Source organism: Mytilus californianus, unplaced genomic scaffold, assembly GCF_021869535.1.
Source record: "Mytilus californianus isolate M0D057914Y unplaced genomic scaffold, xbMytCali1.0.p SCAF_2, whole genome shotgun sequence".
NCBI classification, from domain to species: Eukaryota; Metazoa; Mollusca; class Bivalvia; order Mytilida; family Mytilidae; genus Mytilus; species Mytilus californianus.
The window spans coordinates 32173800-32194874 of NW_026262668.1; the positions used below are offsets into that span (position 1 = coordinate 32173800).

General features: G+C 31.7%; 2 protein-coding genes across 3 annotated transcripts in view; one reads left to right on the plus strand and one right to left on the minus strand.

Annotated features, from left to right (window-relative positions):
- Positions 1-826: 826 nt before the first annotated feature.
- LOC127729710 (leucine zipper transcription factor-like protein 1) lies at positions 827-19833 on the minus strand. Its single transcript, XM_052237567.1, has 10 exons — positions 19734-19833; positions 16497-16624; positions 14987-15181; positions 14369-14507; positions 13374-13460; positions 10895-10939; positions 9734-9799; positions 5691-5792; positions 4926-5029; positions 827-1868 (listed from the first exon to the last, which is right to left on the minus strand). The coding sequence occupies exons 1-10, from the start codon at positions 19734-19736 to the stop codon at positions 1841-1843; spliced, it is 897 nt and encodes a 298-aa protein (XP_052093527.1). The 5' UTR covers positions 19737-19833; the 3' UTR covers positions 827-1840.
- A 176-nt stretch (positions 19834-20009) lies between these two features.
- Positions 20010-21075, plus strand: part of LOC127729705 (eukaryotic translation initiation factor 4B-like) — a 45198-nt gene continuing 44132 nt past the window's right edge. For both annotated transcript variants that reach the window (XM_052237560.1, XM_052237561.1), the window contains exons 1-2: positions 20010-20022; positions 20904-21029. In XM_052237560.1, coding sequence (XP_052093520.1) covers positions 20010-20022; positions 20904-21029 — 139 coding nt within the window. The remainder of the gene's footprint in view (positions 20023-20903; positions 21030-21075) is intronic.

Below are 21075 nucleotides of genomic sequence, written 5' to 3' on the forward strand. Positions count from 1 at the left end.
AAATTGTCATTATTGGGCAATAGCTCTAATAAGGAGTTGACTGAAGAATTCGGCCATGTTAAATTATTTGTAGATCTTGTCTTGCTGATCATTTTTGACATTTAAAGTTTCTGTCTATCTATTATAATTTTCAAGATAATAGGCAAAAATTGTAAAAAAAAATGGTAAAATTTATCATTTCAGGGCAATAACTCCTATAAGAAGTTGTCTGACAGTTTTGACGTAAATGAACAATAGGTACGCTCAACATTTTGAACATTTTTGCCCTGTCAGATTTTATCTTTATAAGCCATGTTGTCCATCTTGGTTGGCAGGCAGGGTCATCGAACACATTTTTTAAACTAGATACCCAAATGATGATTGTGGTCAAGTTTGGTTAAATTTGGTCCAGTAGTTTCAGAGGAGAAAATTTTTGTAAAAGTAAATGACAACGACGACGACAACGGACGCCAAGTGATGAGAAAAGCTCACTTTGGCCTTTCTGCCAAGTGAGCTAAAAAGGACTCCAGTAATGCTTTTTATCTTTTGGGTATTGATTTGACCTATAATAATTTTCCAATTTTATTTATAACTCAGATCTTTTGTTATTCATAATATAAGATGCACAAAAGTGATGATTAATAATCAATGCATTATCTGAAGTAGGTTTGTACTACTTTTAACATGCAGTAGTATCCAGATAAATTTTGGAACAAAAAAAATCTTAAATTTGATATTTCAACAGTGCATGCATTTTATTTTTACAACAATCTTGTAATTTTTGTTGCCATTGTAGTTTTAAAATAGTTACATTACTGAGTACGTGAAAAATGATAAACATAATTTGTACAAAAAAAATTCTTTATTACACATTATACAGTTTGTAACACTGATAAAGGCTATTAATTTCTATAATATCAACACATAACTTCAAATCATACTACAGAAAATTAATTTAAATATATGAGTACAGAAGTTAATGATATCCATATATTAATTAAAACCTCACAATGTGTATATAGAAATAGAAATTACTAAAAATTTATAAAAAAACATGACATATTCTGAATAGAAACTTTAACCATGCCTGTGATTTTCATATAAGTCGTCCTACTAATCCTATAAAACTTATATATACCACTGCTTTAATGTTTGAACTATCTAAACACCAATATAAATTTACAATTTTTTTGGGAAATATAAAAATGAGGAGATGTGGTATGATTGCCAATGAGACTATCCACCAAAGTTAAAATGAAGTGGTAGTAAGCAAATATAGGCCACCATAGGGCCTTCAACAATGAGAAAAACCAATACCGTATTGTCGGCTATAAATGTCCCCGACATGAAAAATGTGAAACAATCTATAACAAAACAATTTACGAAAAACAAATATGACAGACATGAACCAACGATCAGTTTTATTATCAAGAATTTCCTAATCTATATATATTAACAAATATACTAAATCATTTATAAATCATATCTATATAATAAGTTCCTTTGCACTTTTATAAACAAGTTTTCCTGCAATCAAGGTATACAATTCCTTGCTGTTATCTATTTGAACAATGAAAGGCAAGTTAAAAATTTATAAACAGTTCTTTTGTTGAAAAATTCAATATTTAGTTGCAAATTAGTGCACTTATACTTGAAATTAAAGGTGTTCAGAGATGTTAACAGAAGTTTGAAAAAATAACTTAAAACAAACTATATATGTATTTAAGTCAAATATATCCTCCTAAAAGTAAGAAAACTAAAAGGACAACAGAATTTCACATATTGTTCATGAAGCATAATTGCTAAAGGGATATACATTTATGAACACAATAATAAAAGAAAGTTATTGCTGTTTAATGCTTCAATCTTCATCTGCTACACTTTCATACCTGAAAAATATAGATATATATATATATATTCCCGTATAGGCATACTTGACAAACAAACTGATTTAACAATGATCATATTTCTATTTATCATTCACTACAGTTGACCATTTAAAAAAAAGTTGCTTTCTTCAGTGTTGCTCACCTAAGTCTATGTGAATAGATGTCAACAATCTAAACAATTTTGCTCTGTCAGATTTTCTCTATCTATAGCAGTTTTTAAGATAATAGACAAAACTTGCATTTTACCCCATGTTCTATTTTTAGCCACTTCAACCATGTTGTTTGGCAGGAATGGACATCAGATGCAATACTTCAACCCAAGACCGCTGTGAAGTCACTAAAAATTGTTCCAGATTTTTTTTTGCCATTCAATATAAAATTAATGACTGTTAATAAGGTACTAATGATTTTATAACACCTTTCTTGAAAATAGTTGGATACAGTGTTGGTTTAAAGTCATTAAACATTGTAGATTCTTACACAAGTCAATTGAAAGCACTTTTGGATTTTAGTTGTAAATACAAAGAACTACAGTTGGCTTTGACTTTTAAGGGTTGACTATTCTATTTTATTTACTACTTGGGTGTTTTAATTATTTTTACTTTGCCTAGTATACAAAGTCCTTAATTTTTTATACTATTACAATTTCCAGAGAATGTCCTAGAAAACATTCATGCAGATTGCAATGACCAATGGCAATATAAGCACTCAATTTGTTTTATAATGCATCATTTGTTGTCTAAAATGTATCTACTATATTTTGTTCAATAAATTAATTGAAAAAGGAAACATTCAAAAAAAATAATATATATGATCTATTCTTTGCATTGTTAACATATGAAAAATGAAAGAACCTTAGTGAGCGTGCTCACATACCCCACGTCCCCACATTGTCATTGGAGAAATAAAATAAGTGTAAGAAAAAAAAATTGAATCATAATTTCCTGTCAATATGCACATCTACATAGTATGTCCTTATTATCTACAAAGTTTCATGAAATTCTGTGGTGTGGTTTCAGAGGAGTTGCGATGACAAACTGTTGCAGTAGTACATTGAAGCAAATAAGTCCAAAGGGGTGTAACTGCTAGAAAAAAAATTGAATCGTAATTTCCTGTCGATATGCACATCTACATAGTATGTCCTTATTATCTAAAAAGGTTTCATGAAATTCTGTTGTGTGGTTTGAGAGGAGTTGCGATGACAACTGTTGCAGGAGTAAATTTAAGCAAATAAGTTCAAAAGGGCGCAACTCCTAGAAGAAAAATTGAATCGTAATTTCCTGTCGATATGCACATCTACATAGTATGTCCTCATTATCTACAAAGTTTCATGAAATTCTGTGGTGTGGTTTCAGAGGAGTTGCGATGACAAAAGGTTGCAGTAGTATATTGGGCAAATAAGTTTAAAGGGGCGTAACTCCTGGGAAAAAAATTGATTTGTAAATTCCTGTCGATATGCACATCTACATAGTATGTCCTTATTATCTAAAAAGGTTTCATGAAATTCTGTTGTGTGGTTTGAGAGGAGTTGCGATGACAAACTGTTGCAGTAGTACCTTAAAGTATATAAGTTCAAAGGGCGTAACTCCTAGAAAAAGACTTGAATCGTAATTTCCTGTCGATATGCACAACTACATAGTATGTCCTTATTATCTAAAAAGGTTTCGTGAAATTCTGTTGTGTGGTTTGAGAGGAGTTGCGATGACAAGAAACAGGACTGACGGACTGACGGACAGACGGGTCAAAAACATTATACCCTCCGCAACTCGTTCCGTGGGGTATAATCATAACTATTTATCTTACACATACAACTGTTCAGTCAATAGATGTAACATATCAAATTATTAAAGGGTTATCAGCTCATATAAGCAGTCATCAACAGGCTTTTAATTATGCTAAAAAAAATTAAATGAACAAGACTTTAAATGAGTTAATTGCAATCCCTCCAATCCTTAGTGGTACACATTGTCAATAAATCAAGTTAAAAATTTGATTTTCTTGGTTATTGATATATATATATATATTATATATATATGAACTATATTTATATATATATGAACAAATCTGCATTGAAAACAACGTTCAAATCTATGATCGAGTTGGATAAAAATTGCAATTTTTATACGTGTGCATGCAAAACAAATTTTTTGGTAGAGGGGTCTAAATACAGCACAAACATTTTCCAAAACACCAAAAGAGTGAAAAAGTATATTGTAACAAAACGCATTTGACTAGCAGGTCGAACAATGGATGTTCTTAAACCCTGCTGATTGCCATGGCCATTGCCAAATAAACGGATCACCAGATGTAACAAAATGGATCTTAATATTTAATTTAATACAAAACAGAAAACAATAAACTTGCGGAAAAGATGGTATACCAAAAGAATGAGGTGCAAAAATTTGTACACCATATCCGGATTTCGACAATTAATGTCTCTTCATTGATGTTAGGAATCGAAATGGTATTTGGAAGGCCATATATATATATATATATATTTTTATCCAATGCAATCATAGGTTTGAACGTTGTTTTCAATTTAGACTTGTTTATATCAATAAAACTTACAGGTTTATGTTATTAGAAACTAATTTAGATGATGAATTTAAAGTTATGAATTTTCCCTTGAAGTGGAGTGAAGATACAAGAGGACTATCCCTTTTGTACATATGGCAAAGTTAGTGTTTTGGTATTAAGATACCTCCAAAATCATTCTGATCTCATGAGGCGCACTGAGTCAGATATTTTATCTGCTACGTCACACGGTAACTGTTCACAGAAAAACAGTCCCCCTAATCAGACATATTATTCTCATTCTGGAGCAACCAATCTTTGCTTTTACTCCTAAATGCTACAGCTTGAATTATAAGCAGCAAAAACCAATTCTAAAGTCAGCTAGGAATCTAACCCAGAAGCTCATCCAGTCTTGGCAAGCAATCTACCATGATACCACTGAGGCTGTAAATGGATGTTTGAATGAATTCTTCCTTCACTTTATACAACCAACTATGCAGAGGGTGTAATAAGGACATATGACGATTGATACTTTTTTCTTACTTTGATAATTTTCTCCGTAGTTGTTTAAGTTGATCATTTTTTGATACCAACATCTTCTTTAAATTTTTAAATGGATTTGTTTGACTGACTTTCTTTTCCAATTCCTGTGAAAAAAATCAAATAAATAAATTACATTCTGGTAATTGATAAATATAACTACAGATAATTTGTAAACGTAGTAATTATTTTTATATCATTAAACATGTTCCATAAAAGAATTTAGTACCGGTACATGTAAAAACATTTTCAAATATTAGATAAACTTCATGTATTGCTAAATGTTAATATACTTGACAGAACACTACTATGCACATTGATTAATTCACTTACTCTGACATAAAACTGGGCCATTAAAGTTCATACATCAATTATAATGAAAAGTAAAGCAATCTTCATTGACTAGAGACTATTATGATCTCCTAGGTAAATCAGTTTGCTATGTTAAATGATTGTAAATCACTTAAGGGCATACTATACAATTACAGGGGAGGTAATAACATTGCTATCGTAAAATGTTATTTTTTACGATGTCAAACTGTAACATATTGGGAAAAGATGCATTTTCGACAGAGTTTTATCATTCAGATTCACATTGCCCTATTTCAATTATATGATTGAAATATTTTGATTTACATTATAAATCATCTAGTTGAATTTTTGACTTGTTTACCTTATGATCATGTGATACTATAAACTTTGTAAACTGCCTGGTTGTAGCATTGTATACTGAAGTTCTACACTAAAAATAATGCTATCATTAATTACCTTTTCAGCCATTTCTAGCATTTCTCTAATACGTAGTAATTCATGTTTAGTAGATACTAAGTCATTGTCCATATCACCTGCTGAAGGACTAGTTTTCTTACTCTAAAAAAAGAAACAAGAATACAGATGTTATCTTGTAAATATTTGATGAATCAATTGTCTGCATTTAGCACAAAAGAATATAAAATCAAGAGTGCACATGCTGAAATGTCTCCCTTGCTTTACTTATCATTGAATTTATTTTTAAAGTCTGTAATATGAAGGTTTTACTATAAGTATCATATAAACTATACCTAATCAATGATCCACTAAAATGAGGTCAAGGTCAGATGAACCATGCCAGACAGATATGTTCACCTTACAATCATTCCATACACCAAATATAATTTACCTATTGCTTATAGTATCTGTCTCAGGAATAGACCAAACCACAAAAAACAAAACAATGTCCAATGAACCATGTAAAAAAGGTAATGCTCAACTGAAACCTGCCATTCAGACATGTACACCAGACAATCTTTCCATACACCAAATATAGTTGACCTATTCCTTACAGTATCTGTAATACCTTGATAAGTCCTAAAAATTTTCATAATATTTATTTACAAGAGTGCACAAGCTGAAATGACTTGCCTGTTTTACTTATCATTGACTTCATGTGGAAAGTATGAAGGTATTTCTACAAGTATTACATAAACTTAACATTATCAAAAGGTCAAGGTCTGATGAACCATGCCAGACAGACATGTACTCCTTACAATCATTCAGTACATCAAATATAGTGGTCCTATTGCTAATAATAGTACCAGAGAAACAGATCAAACCACAAAATCTTAACATTGACCGATGAACCATGAAAATAAGGTCAAGGTCATATGAACCCTGCCAGACAGACATGTACACATTACAAACATTCCATACACTAAATATAGATGACCTACTGCTTATAGTATATGAAAATCTGACAAAATTACGAAAAACTTATCATTGACCAATAAACCATGAAAATGAGGTTAAGGTCATATGAACCCTGCCAGACAGACATGTACACCCTACAATTGTTCCATACACCAAATATAATTGACCTATTGCTTATAATATCTGAGACCAATCCACAATAAAATGCTCCGCAGGGCGCAGCTTGATACGACCGCAGAGTTCGAACCCTGAACAGTTGGGGCAAGTATGGACACAACATTCAAGCTTGATACAGCTCTGAATTTGGATTGTGATTAAATATTTGACACAGCATAGGTTTCTGACACAAAATGACTGTGGTCTAAGAACTTAAAAATTTTAAATTGGACATTCACCTATTATGGTCCAATATCCAAAATCTAAATACATGGTTAGATTCAGCATATCAAAGAACCCCAAGAATTCAATTTTTGATGAAATCAAACAAAGTTTAATTTTGGACCCTTTTGACCTCAATGTGGACAAAGTTGATAACAGGGCCAAAAAATCAAAAATCTAAATACATGGTTAGATTCAGCATATCAAAGAACCCCATATATTCAATTTTTGTTGAAATCAAACAAAGTTTAATTTTGGACCCCGATTTGCACCAACTTGAAAACTGGGCCCATAATCAAAAATCTAAATACATGTTTAGATTCAGCATATCAAAGAACCCTAAAAATTCAATTTTTGTTAAAATCAACCTAAGTTTAATTTTGGACCCTTTGGACCTTAATGTAGACCAATTTGAAAACGGAACCAAAAAATAAGAATCTAAATACACGGTTAGATTCGGCATATCAAACAACCCCCATAATCAATTTTTGATGAAATCAAACAAAGTTAAATTTTGGACCCTTTGGACCTCAATGTGGACCAATTAAAAAACGGGTCCCAAAATCCAAAAACTTAATACACAGTTAGATTCAGCATATTAAAGAACCCCAAGAATTCAAGAATAAAACCCCATTGAAATTGATCAAGAAATAAGCAATTTATACGAAGTATCTTCTTTTGCACAATACTGTGCAATTGAATATTTCTTGCTATTGCGCAATACTGTACAATTGACAATTTCTTGCTATTGCGCAATATTGTGCTATTGGATATTTCTTGCTATTGCGCAATACTGTGCAATTGAAGATTTCTTGCTATTGCGCAATACTGTGCAATTGAAGATTTCTTGCTATTGTGCAATACTGTGCTATTGAAAATTTCTTGCTATTGCACAATACTTATTATATAATAATTTACACATCCTGTTTGGTGTGTATCTCCTACCATATCATTATTATTTGCTTTTAAATATAAATCAGAAATAACCAACTTAAAATGGAAAATTTTAAAAGAAAAAAAAAAGGAAAAAAAGAAAAGAAAACCCCCCCCCCCCCCCCCCCCCCAAATTTTTTGAACCCCTTATGATTCATCACCCCCAAACTCAATCCCAGCCTTCCCTTTGTGGTATGGTACCTTGCAGTACAATTTCAGAGAGATCCATACACTTGAACACAAGTTATTGTCTGGAAACTAGAAAAACGCTTATTTTTGGCCCCTTTTTGGCCCCCAATTCCTAAACGTTTCGGACAATTACCCCCAAACTCAATTCCAGCTTTCCCTTTGTGATATGGAACCTTGTAGTACAATTTCAGAAATATCCAAACACTTACACACAAGTTATTGTCATGAAACTAGAAAAATGCTTGTTTTTTGCCCCTTTTTTGGCCCCTTATTCCTAAAATTTTGAGGCAATTACCCCCAAAATCAATTACAGCCTTCCCTTTGTGATATGGAACCTTGTGGTACAATGTCAGAGAGATCCATACACTTACACACAAGTTATTGTCTGGAAGTTACAAAAATGCTTATTTTTGGCCCCTTTTTGGCCCCTAATTCCTTAACTGTTGGTACCATAACCCCCAAAATCAATCCCAGCCTTCCTTTCGTGGTAATGAACCTTATGGTAAAATTTCATGGAGATCCATTCACTTTAACTAAAGTTAGAGTGCGAAAACCAATGTGTCTTCGGACGACGCCAGATGACGACGACGACAACGCCAACTTCATACCAATATAGTTGGACATGGACACGTGCACCTTACAATCATTACATCAAATATAGTAGACCTATTGCTTATAATATCTGAGATATGGACTTGACCAAGAAAACTGATCCAGGAAATGAGGTTGAGGTCAAGTGAAAACTGTCTGACTGGCATTATGACCTTACAAGGTACACACATACCAAATATAGTTATCTTCATAATAAGAGAGAAATTAACATAACAAAAAATCTTCAAGTAGTCACTGAACCATGAAAATGAGGTCAAGGATAATTGACATATGACAGATGGAAAGTTCATAACATAAGGAATCTCTATACAAAGTATGAAGCATCAAGGTCTTTTACCTTCTAAAACATTAAGCTTTTAAGTAATTAGTTAACCGCATCACTATGTCCATATCTCAATTTCTACAACAGAAGTCACAGGATAAGACAAAAATTAGACTTATTTCTCACTTGCTTATTTAGTTGTGTATATTTTTTTAAAATATGACAAACTAATGATAACTTTTTTAACAAGGTTAATAATTGCATGATAATGGAGTGAATGCATTTACTGTAACAACAACTGCTTAGGTGTTTTATTCATTATTATAACAACCTAACTTAAATATGAATAAGAGTTATCTAGGTCAAGGGAATTTCATTTGTGTTGATTGAATTATACTGCAAAACACAATTAAATGGCTGTAGTGGTCAACAACTGTGCCTCTGCATAGGTTGGATTGTGAAAAAAATATTTTAACACAATGGGCAACTTTTTCATTTTAATAACAAAAAAATCTACCAAAAGTGCAGAGGTCATATAACATTAAGTAAAATATGGGATAAAATTTCAGCTACCACATATGAAATTGGAGTTTTTAATTAAATTAACTTTTGAAGATTTAAAAGTCATAACTGGCAAATGATTGGATTTTCAGATTATTTGACAGCAGATGTAATGTGAAAATACACATCTACAATATTATGTATGGATGGTAACAGTGGACTTTTTTCATGTGAACTTAAAACTAATTACCTTTTCTAGCTCTAACTCTAGTTTTGCCATTTTCTCTCTTGTTTCTTCAAGTTCACTCTCTGAAACCTGTAAGATAGATTATGCATTTTTTATCATATATATTTTTCTAGGGCATGTAACATTCTGATAAATTATTAATATATTCAAAAGTGGGAGTGGTCGATAAACTAGGTATGACACATAGATTTGTTATTGTACTTTACTGTGGTTAATAATTACATGTACTAAATAATTAATTTATTATTATTATCATTTATATTAATATAAATTAACAGTTTTGCCCTAATAAAAAAAGGGAATTTTATGTGAGTAATGAAATATCATTTACATCATCTTGAACAAGAGAGGACACACTGAAATGTCACTGTACTTAAATTAATTCATCATGAGTAAAAAAAAACCTTCTCAACATTGGTCATTGGACAATGAAAATTACGAAAAAAAGTGACCCATATCAGATGGAATTGATAACTTGAAATAATTCTAAAGACCAGACACTTCACCTATTAACAATAATAACTGAGAAACTGACCAAAGCACGCAAAATATAACATTGATCATTATATGCATCTGTTCACAGCTTTTGGATGTAACCAAGGATTGCATAATTGGGTTATTTGCCAGGCAATGTCCTTTGAATAAGTGTAAATTTGAGTAGCAATTATAACTTAATGTTTTGTTCGTTTTTTTTGGGAAATCATCAGTCTGTATAGAAGCATCACTCACTGTAGCAATAGCTATCATATTAAGGTGATCATCAAATTGAGTTAAAGGTCAGGCGACCCTTTCAAATGGAAAGATATGCCTTACAATGATTCTAATCATCATATGTACTATATATAATGTAGTTGACTATATTACCAATACCTGAGAAGCTGACTTAAGAACAAAAATATCATGTTTATCATTTAAACATAATAGACATCGATATCAGGTGACAGCCTTCAAACAGACATATTTACCAAACAGATATTCTATTGACCAAATACAGCATAATAAACTAGAAACTGACTTTAAAATGATGAAAAGTTAAAGCTGACTTTGTTAAACAAGGACTAACGAGTTTTGACAATATTAGTTTCAAGTAAGGACAAGTTTCATAACTGTTCGATCACATTCTCAATAAGAAAAACATCAAAACTTTTCTATGTGTACATTTACCTTTCCACTTGATTTTACAGCTGAAGCTAGTTCTTGTATTGCAGACTGTAAAAAATGAAAAATTTTGTTATTGTTATACATTTAAATGCCAATGATCTGAAGTTTTAATTTCATACTTCCATGGATGCAAAAAAATTTATACATATTAATAAAACTAGAATGTGCAGTTGAAATTGTTGGTTGGTATATAAATTGGATTTAACAGGATATATATATATACAATATTCGTACACTTTGTAGGAAAATATAAGATTTATTTGTAAAAGCTTTAGAAACAGAGAGAAAAGCGAGAATCATCAAATATAGGTGACCTATTGCTTAATGTATCTGTGAAACAGACTTCACCATGAAAATTTAACCTTGATCACTGATCCACAAAAGGAGGTCAGGTTATCCTGTCTGATGGACATATAGACCTTGAAAGGATCCAATATACCAAATATAGTTATCCTAGTACTCATAATAAGTCACATGCGACCATACATTCATCATCACAGTGGTGTAACCATACATATAAAAATAGGAAGATATGGTATAATTGACAATGTCACAACGCTCCACCAGAGACCGAATGACATAGAAGTAATCAACTATAGGCCACCTTACAGCCTTCAACAATGAGCAAAACCCATGCATGGTCAGGGCGATACATATATGCATAGTCAGAGTTGTGTGACCATGTATGTATGGTCACACTACTGTGATCATGCATGTATGGTTAGACCCCTCTTTAATATCAATCATCATGCATATAAATCTAACCGTGTATGTGGTACACCTTTGAAATCATGCATATATAATTTTTCCTGAAATTATTATAATTTGTAGTAGTCAATCATCAGAAACTTACTGCTACAGCAATTTTGCTCTTAGACATAAGATACTTCTGGTCAATGTGACATTACAAGGTAAATGAGTAAAAATGACTGTTACAGGCTATGACAAAGACAGGAATTTACTAATTCAAAGTGATGTGTCACTTTCTGAACTTGAAGAAGGCAGAAGTTAAGGAAGAGAATAATTAGCAAAAACCAAACAAAGGTACAGCTATAGATATAAATAAATGATTGAATTTATATTCAAAGTCTTAAGGAAAAAGTCTGTATTACAAATTTATATTACATAAAATTAACATTATCAATGATCCATGTACACCTTACAATCATGCCAAATATAGTTGACCTATTCGTTATAGTATCAAAAAAACAGACCAAACCACAAAAACTTTACACCACATATAGTTGACCTACTGCTTGTAGCATTTGAAAAACGTACCTAATCACGTAACTTAGCCTTGCTCACTTATCCATAAAATGAGGTCCAGGTCAAGTAAACCCTGTCTGACTGACAAGTAGATGTTGCAAGGAACCCATATACCAAATATAGTTATCTGAATACTCACAAGAAGTAAGAAATTCACATGACTAAATAATACATTTTTTTTTAAGTAGGGCCACCCTTAAAAAATTCTTTGTTTCATGTTGCCTACCCATGCCTTATAGGGTTAGATAGGAAGGTAGGGATTTTTTTTGTTGCCAACAATATATATAAGTTACATGTTTTAGACAAGAAAAAGACATTAGAGCAGGAAAAAATCTTTGAAAAAAAAACATTTTTGAAACGATTTGTCATAAAAAATTTTAGGTAGGCTGTTTTTTTAAGTGGGTAACTTCAAACAATTTAAATTTTATATTTGGCCTTGTCACTGAACCATGAACCATGAAAATGAGAATAGGATAATGGTCATATGACAGGAAGAAACTTCATAACATAAAGACATCTGTATACAAAGTATGATTTGATTTTGATTTTTGGGGTTTTAACGCCACTTTTAAGCACCGCTTTTGGGCTATTTCGTGGCGGCCAGTTTTTATTGGTGGAGGAAGCCGGAGTGCCCGGAGAAAAACCACCGACCTTCGATAGGAAAACTGACAATCCTAGTCAATTAAGATTGGAGTCAAGTGCACCCGCACGAGTGGGGTTCGAACTCACAACCTCAGTGTTGACTGGCTAGTGATTACAGTAGTAACTACTGAGACCACTCGGCCACTGAGGCCCCCGTATACAAAGTATGAAGCATCCAGGTCTTCCGCCCTTTGAAATATAAGGCTTTATATGTGGCAGGTTAAACATGTTTACGGGTGCCCAACCCTCCCCTAGAACCTTGGTGATGTAACAGCGTAACATGAGAACAAACTATAAAAATCAGTTGAAAAGAGTTTAACTCATCAGATCGATACAAAACACTAAAACACTAAAGACACAAAGCACAGAACTGAGAGTACTCACAGTTTCTGAAAGCTTGTTCAATTAGTCAATAGCAATAAAAAAAATCATGTATATAAGACTAAAATATCAACCAGTACTACACATCCAAAATCAAATGGACTTGGTGTAAAGATGTCATGAACAGTCAGAGAAACTGACAAATGATAGACTGACTGCCATCCCAAGAAACATATACATGTACTACAATTACCTGTCCTCCTAGCGACACCAACTTTTCTTTAGCTTTCATGTTTTCATTCATTAGTTTGTAATTTTCTTGTTCTAACTCTTCAATTTTCTGCAAAAAAATATAATAAGATATTCCATAGCACTTTTACTACATGTACTAATTTAAGTAACATTTCTCTATAAATCTATAATTTAATAAAATCTTATTTAATATAATTGATAACAAAGTCAAACCAGGGTAAACCACTGTTACATTTCATAATTGTAAAGAAAACTCATTTACAAAGGTGTGATGATTAGAGGTCACTGATCATTCGCTGAGGGTCAACACAGGGTGAAACAAATTTGTTTATATATTTAGTCAACTTTTTTAGGGGAGAGTCGGTTTGGCAACCTTGTAATTAACAGTCCTGCAAACAGAAATTTTCTCTCTTACAATAACAATGATGCAGGAATGGCTAAGACACGTTTAGCGAAAAGTGTCTAGGAAAGCTGGTCTTGTGTGTAGCCCACCACATTAAAGGATTTATTTTGTGACTTAGTTATTACAGAATATTAAGAAGGCATTTTAAACAACAATTAAATAAGCAAAAATACTAAAGTTATTTTAACTATGATTTTTCGATAATTACTATTAAATTATCAGAAGAGTGTTCACAAGAAAATTAAATATTTTATGAAAGAAGGAATAATATCATAGCAGAAAACAGATTAGTTGAGTATCATTTTGTATTTGATGCTTGTTTCTACAGAGCAATACTCGAGTACATGTATTCAAACACTCTTTGACATCCCTAAAATATTCACATCTTATAGTACATGTTATATATACACCTGGCTTGTCATAGTAATTTTAAGTGATGTTCAACATTCATACTCTCTAACTTTTTCAAAATATTCAATATGTATGGGAGACCTTGTTTAAAAAGATATCAAGCACTACCCCATAGCTGTAACACAGGAATCAACATCAATTCAAATGCATTCTACCTTAAATCACATTTTTTTTTAAATTACCATGTGTAATAATGATGTTCCTCCTGTTTCATTTAATGGTACTAGTTTAACATTCTTCAATACACTATTTAAATCTGTATCTCTTTTTGTTCCTCTAAAATTTTCTTCTTCAAATTCTGCAATATTCTCTAAAAGGTCTCTGCAATTTAAAGACATAACATTTGTCAAATGATAAAGAATATTTTTCTTTTCTGTCTGTTCTACTTACTGGTATTGGTGGAGACTAAAAATAAATAGAAATTAAAACAATAAATAAAAGTAAAAAACAGAACATTTATTGAGGAAAAAACAAAAATCATTGCTATGTATGATTAGCTGAGTTTTGGCAGATCATGTCTCATTATACCAAATCTCCTAATTTATACATATTATGTCCTAATATCTGACATTTTTCATCAATTTTTTTTCTGAGAGTAGAAAAATCCTGTGGCAAAAAATGGATACAGAGATTAAAAACAAGACTTCTAAGTATTTAAATGTGATAATTACAATGTCCCTATCAGAAAAAAAAGGGAATCATACCAGAATTGTAGTCATATATCTACATGAAACCAGTGAAATGGCATAAATAATTATATGCATGCCTTTAATAGAATACTTTATATCACTTCAACTTACTTATTTTCTAATTCTGAAATATCTGCTGCAAGTTTAAGATGCCATTTCTCAGCTTGCTGGAACATTTGTCTCATACACAAAATGTTTGTATGAGAAGTGTTGATAAGTTCTGACTCCACCTCTCCTCTCACCACAGCCAACAAGCCATCTAACATATCTGTCACCTCATCTATTGTATAAGTTGTCTCATCCAGTCTGTAAAATACAATTTTGTAATCAGTAGGACCTTTTCATACTGAACAGTAATTCTCACATGAGATACACTGTTAAATCAAAAATATTCAAGTTGTGATGATGTATTTCTACATTTATCTTTTTTTCAATCAACCCATGTATTTTATCTATATTACATGAATTTGTGTCTAAACAGGGAGAACAAACAGAAGTATACGGAAACTGAAAATCATTTTTTTTAAATATGCCCAATTTCTTACAAAGCAAGAAATAGGTATAGAAAATCAATAAAAGCCACAAAAACATTAGGGAAGAGACATATTGGTTTTGTCTATTACAATCCAACATGAAATAAGAGGCTCTTTTGCTATGAAACTATTAGATAACTTTGACCTTTCACTTATTATTTTTAAGTTCAACAGCTTACAAACTAACATCACTTCAATGTGCTTTATGTTGTCCATATATGAATTTTAACAGCAGGGGATATTTGTTGAAGCTAATAAGCATGACTTTGGCTTGAGCTTCATTATAACCTTTTGGTCAAACTGTGTTTACACCACAAAATTTATTCTAAGTACAGACACAATCATAGCAATTGCAAGATATAACAAATATGACAACTACTGGCAAGTTTTCTGACTTGGGACAGGCACATGAACCATTGGTGAGGATAAACTTGTTTTATGATATCTCAACCACATCCTCTTTTTTTTATCTCAATCAGTCGATTAGCGAAAGGTATATAAAAGAACATACAATAAAAGTTAGTATAGTAAAACACTGAAGCCTTAATCCCAGTATGATAATATAACAAAAACACAAGGACATCAAAGTAATTAATCTGCTGATATGAAATCACTGACTGTCCTACTCCTACACTCTAATATCAGTGTCTGTACTTTGGAATAGATCTAGAGTTCATGCAACACAGTTGTAAATAATAAAGTTATACAATGCCCAGAATAAAATTGTACAGAACTTTAATTTAGAAAAAAAAATTAAAAACATATTTTAGCTAGTCCTGCTCCAACTATAATTAACAAATAAATGTTCATCTAAAAATATGAGATTTAATGATCGAACAACAACATTCAACTACAATCTTTATCAATCCATCATTTAAGTCCAAAAGAAAGTTCTAAAAGACAATCCTAAACTTGTTAGCTTTACAAAAAAAAATGGGTTTAAATAAAAATGTGCAACTTATTTCATATAATTTCTGCAGTTGCAAAAATATTTACACAATATATCTCTATATTAGTGATATATAATTTAGTGAAAGGTTTTGATCAATATGATACCTGCTCGTACCTATATTCCTATAAGAGCTTACCTGCTAGTCTTCAATTCTTCGAAACACATTTCTACTGCTCTTAATCTCTGACCTCTTTGATATCTAGAAAATCTCAGAAAATTTAATATCTGTGCTGAATGGTGTTCATTTATACCCAATTTGGTGTCCTACAAATAAAGAAGTAACACTAAGTTACATGTACAGTATAAATATAACTAAAGTTTATAACATTATGTTCATTACTAAGTATGTTTGGATATCATTAAAAGAGCTAATATATGCTCTTTCATGCAAAGTATAAAGTTTTCTTTTTCTTACCATTGTGTATACTGGTCTTTTTTCTTACCATTGTGTATACTGGTCTTTTTTCTTACCATTGTGTATACTGGTCTTTTGGTAGATTAAAAGAGAGACGAAGGATACCAAAGGACATTCACACACATAAGTCGAAAATAAACTGACAACACAATGGCTAAAAAAGAAAAAGACTAACAACAGTATACAAAACACAACATAAAACTGGGGGTGATCTCAGGTACTCCAGAAGGGTAAGCAGATCCTGCTCCACATGTGACACCTGTTGTATTAAATCTATAACATATAAAAATTCTTCCTAGCAGTTTGGATTTATTTACACATCTCTGAAATGAGTCTTAAAATTACTATGCGGTTGACTAGCCTAATGTAAGATAAATATATAGAAGTCAGTGTTCCCGCCTGCCCTAAATAGAAGGGCGGCCCGCCCTTGGTGCCCTTACCCCCGCCCTTCTGCCCTCCAAAGTAAAAGAATGCCCCCCTCTGCCTTTTCAAAAAAATAAAATTGCCAAATTTTATGCCTACCGGCGTTTCCGTGTTACCTGATTGTGTAACACTAATTAACTGATACTGGGATTAAGTTAAATACCTAATGCTTTGGCAGTTTTATCACCTTTGTTAATGATTGTTTACTGCTAATTAGTGGATTTAAGATAATTGAACAAATACTAGATATTTAATACAGAATGAAATGTCCACATGTTATCCATTTGTAATGTTTATGTACAGCATGTACACCATAAAAAATTTATTTCAGTAGGCATCACATAAAAAATAAAACAATTTTAAAGGCATAAATAGTTTTGACTTAATTGGTAAAAAATGTTTTGTTTCATAACCATGAGTATGAAATTTAAAGAAGAATCAAAGAAATTTGTACTTTGAACATAACAAGATTCACTTCCTGTTTTACTTCTTGTATTTTATAATCCTCCTGACATAGGAGCACTCGACAAATTTATTTTTAACAATGATGGAGAAAAAAGTAACTGTTTATACCTTCTGCAATATATTATTGCATCAATATAATATGATCATCTCCTGTCTCACCTGTTATATTTATATAACTCCTTACTGAGGAGCACTTTGGTGTGCACTTAAAAATACTTTTTAGTAACAAATCAAATGATAATAAATAACTCTCAATAACATATATACTATATGTTCGAACAAGTAATTTAAATGTAGATAATTTAATTACATTAAACATTCAATTTTGCATGTATAACTCCATCTATCAAAACTACTTGTTTATTTTGGTATAAGTTATAAAACATTGAAATTTCTGATGATTATTTTCCTTACCAAATGTACAAGTTTGTTTTGATTAACGTCAAAATGATATGCTTTACTTCATGGTATGATAATTTAATAAAAAAAAATTCTTACTGGAACCAACATCAAGAACACATTAATTTCTGAATAAGGTTAAAATACAACTAATGTTCTCCAGCTGAGCGTAGCAATATTCAAGGTAATTTATACACTGTCCAACATTGCCCTTAAAATCTGGGTTATAACGCTAAAGTGCCCTTTCAGACAACTAGCACCCTTCTGCCCTGAGATTCAAGCTGGAACACTGGAAGTAGACCTTACAATCATTTCATTCATTAAATATAGTGGCCCTATTGCTTATGGTTTCTGATAAATAGTTCAAACAAGAAAAATGATTTTTTTATCATTTAAAAAAATAAAACATTCAAGTAATAAAAGTCTTAAAATTATATTTTAATCTCCTGTCATTTCATATACGAAAAAACAAATCTCCCCAAGCTGAATTACGAGTGTACACCATGTGATGGTTGATTTGAAAGTTAAAAAGTAGGAATAATTATTTAAAATTCACCCAGAAAGTAATCTATGTACATGTACAATGTTTGAATTCCAATTGATAGTTGACATCTTTGAGAGAGTGTGGTCTTGTTTTTACAACAATTACCTGTGAGATAATATACATGTATTTATGCCTTGGAGTCTTAAAATAGAACAAATTGATATTACCTTTAAAGTAACTTTCTATTCACCATCTATTATTGATAATTTCGATTACGTTGTTAAGCTGTAAATGAGATTATCTGCACACACTATATCATAAAACAAATTTCCTGCAAATGCCTAATATCAATTCTATTACCGTTACAGTTAAGAAATAAACATTTGACATGGGAAACTAATGATGCCAGATTCGCCAGAAGCTGTATTTTGCTGCCAGTTGAAATAAAAATTCGCAATATGCGATATTTGCAAAGCCCAGCGCAGTACCTGGTACAATGTAATAAACTTTTACCAGATGTGGAATACACCATTTTCTTTGACACCAGAGGTACCCTCTGAAAGGCAGAATTTTTTGTCTTATCCTTTTTTGGATTCTGTCCAGAGTGATTTTCTGATCTGGCCCCCACCACTTGTTAGAATATCGCTCCCAAAACAGAATTTCAAAAGTTCTCTAAGTGGCCAAAATCAGAAAAATCGCTTCGTACCACATGCACTTGATTCTAAAAAAAATTATTCATAGAAAAAATAATTTACAGTTGACCTACTTGGAAGGCCTGATACGAATAATTCCAACAACAGATATAGATGTGTTATACACCAATTTTGTGAATAATTTAATGTAGATTTACGACATACAGTGTAACAAGCTTCAGACTTCAGTGCCACTGGAATAGACATCAACACGACAACAGAATATGATGGAACTTCGCAAACAAGTCACATTTTTCAAAGAGACGAGGTGGGTGCCTTTTGTTATATTTAAGTATATAACTGATTTTTTTCAGAGACAAGTGGCTGTGCTTCAGACACAGAATCACAAAAGTGTGATTAGATTTTCGACATTACAAGACAATGCTGTCAATGGCAGATTGCGTCCTGTCGAGCCTGTAAAATTCCTAGCATTACGTTACTGTGAGTTTTACATCTGCGCTAATTTTAACTCAACATACACCATCTTGTACTAACCATGTTTTCTTCAAATAAAAGCCTGTACTAGGTGAGCGTATCGTACTGTAAATTGGATTGTGGACGGATGCGACGAAAATGATAAGCCCCGCAACAAACGGAAGTTCGTATTAATAAAAAAGGTCAATGTTAATCACATTTCAATGCCTCAATCTATCAATAAATGTTTCATCACAAAATAGTAAAGATAAAAAAATCTCTTTACTGACTTTAGGATTTAAAACAAGCTTTGAATAAATTGAAGTCGAAAATAATGTTTTATTTATTCACTGCAAAATGGCGGCACAGGGTAAAGAAACATGTGCCAAGAAAAGAAAAACATTTAGACCCCGTTAACGAAGCCCTTATGTCACAAACATTTCACAAATCATCCTTAAAATATCACATTATGCGATGTATTTTATTAAATTTCACCGATCTTGCTCTAGAACACTGTCTGATAGTACCATGTGGTTGGGAACGTCGAACGTGTCTTTTTTGTTGACATGTCAAACACCTCCTGCAATTCACTATAAGACTAGCATGGTTTTTGTATTTAATATTGTTTAACAATAAAAATATTTATTTAAGCACTACTTAAAAAAGTTGTTCAGGTGTACTTAAACAATTATAAACAGTTTGGGAAAGATCATTATGAAATTAGGTATGACCCCCATTTATGAGTATCATTTTATCCCCCCAATCAGGTATCAATAAACGTATTTACACTTTTGGTATTTAGCTATATTTTGCCTCCGAATGACCTTAGATCTACTCCGAATCACCTTTTGACGTCGGGCAACAATCACTTTTTAATTGTGACGTCAAATGTTTTGAATTATGATGTCAAAATTTATGGGAACCTGTGTGAATGTACGTAATGGTGGACAAATTTGCATACAAGTGTAAATACGTCTATTTACATTGATAAAAAAAATAATTTTGTATTTCACCATAAAGGCTGTCATGGTGCAAACATATAAATGACAACATTTTCCCCTTTAAGAGAACTGAATACAAAGATAATGACCTGAGCCAATAATTATACTTTTTGAAGGCTATTAACTTTTTCCAGATAATATTTCAGTCATAGTGTTTTGGGGCAAAATGCTGTCATTTACCTGAATGTATGTGCTATGACAACAAATAGCTTGAAATCCAAAGTTTTTTTTATCACCTTTCTTTTTCTAGGTAAAAAAAAGAAGATAAAGGGGACGAAGATGGCCCTGACAGATTTTTTGGCTGATGGGTCATCTAATCCAGCACCACCAGCCAAGATTGATTGGGCTGCAGAGATGGAGAGTAATGACATGGAAGGTTATTTATACTATTTGATTTTTTAATGTTAAACTTGAAAGGTGTG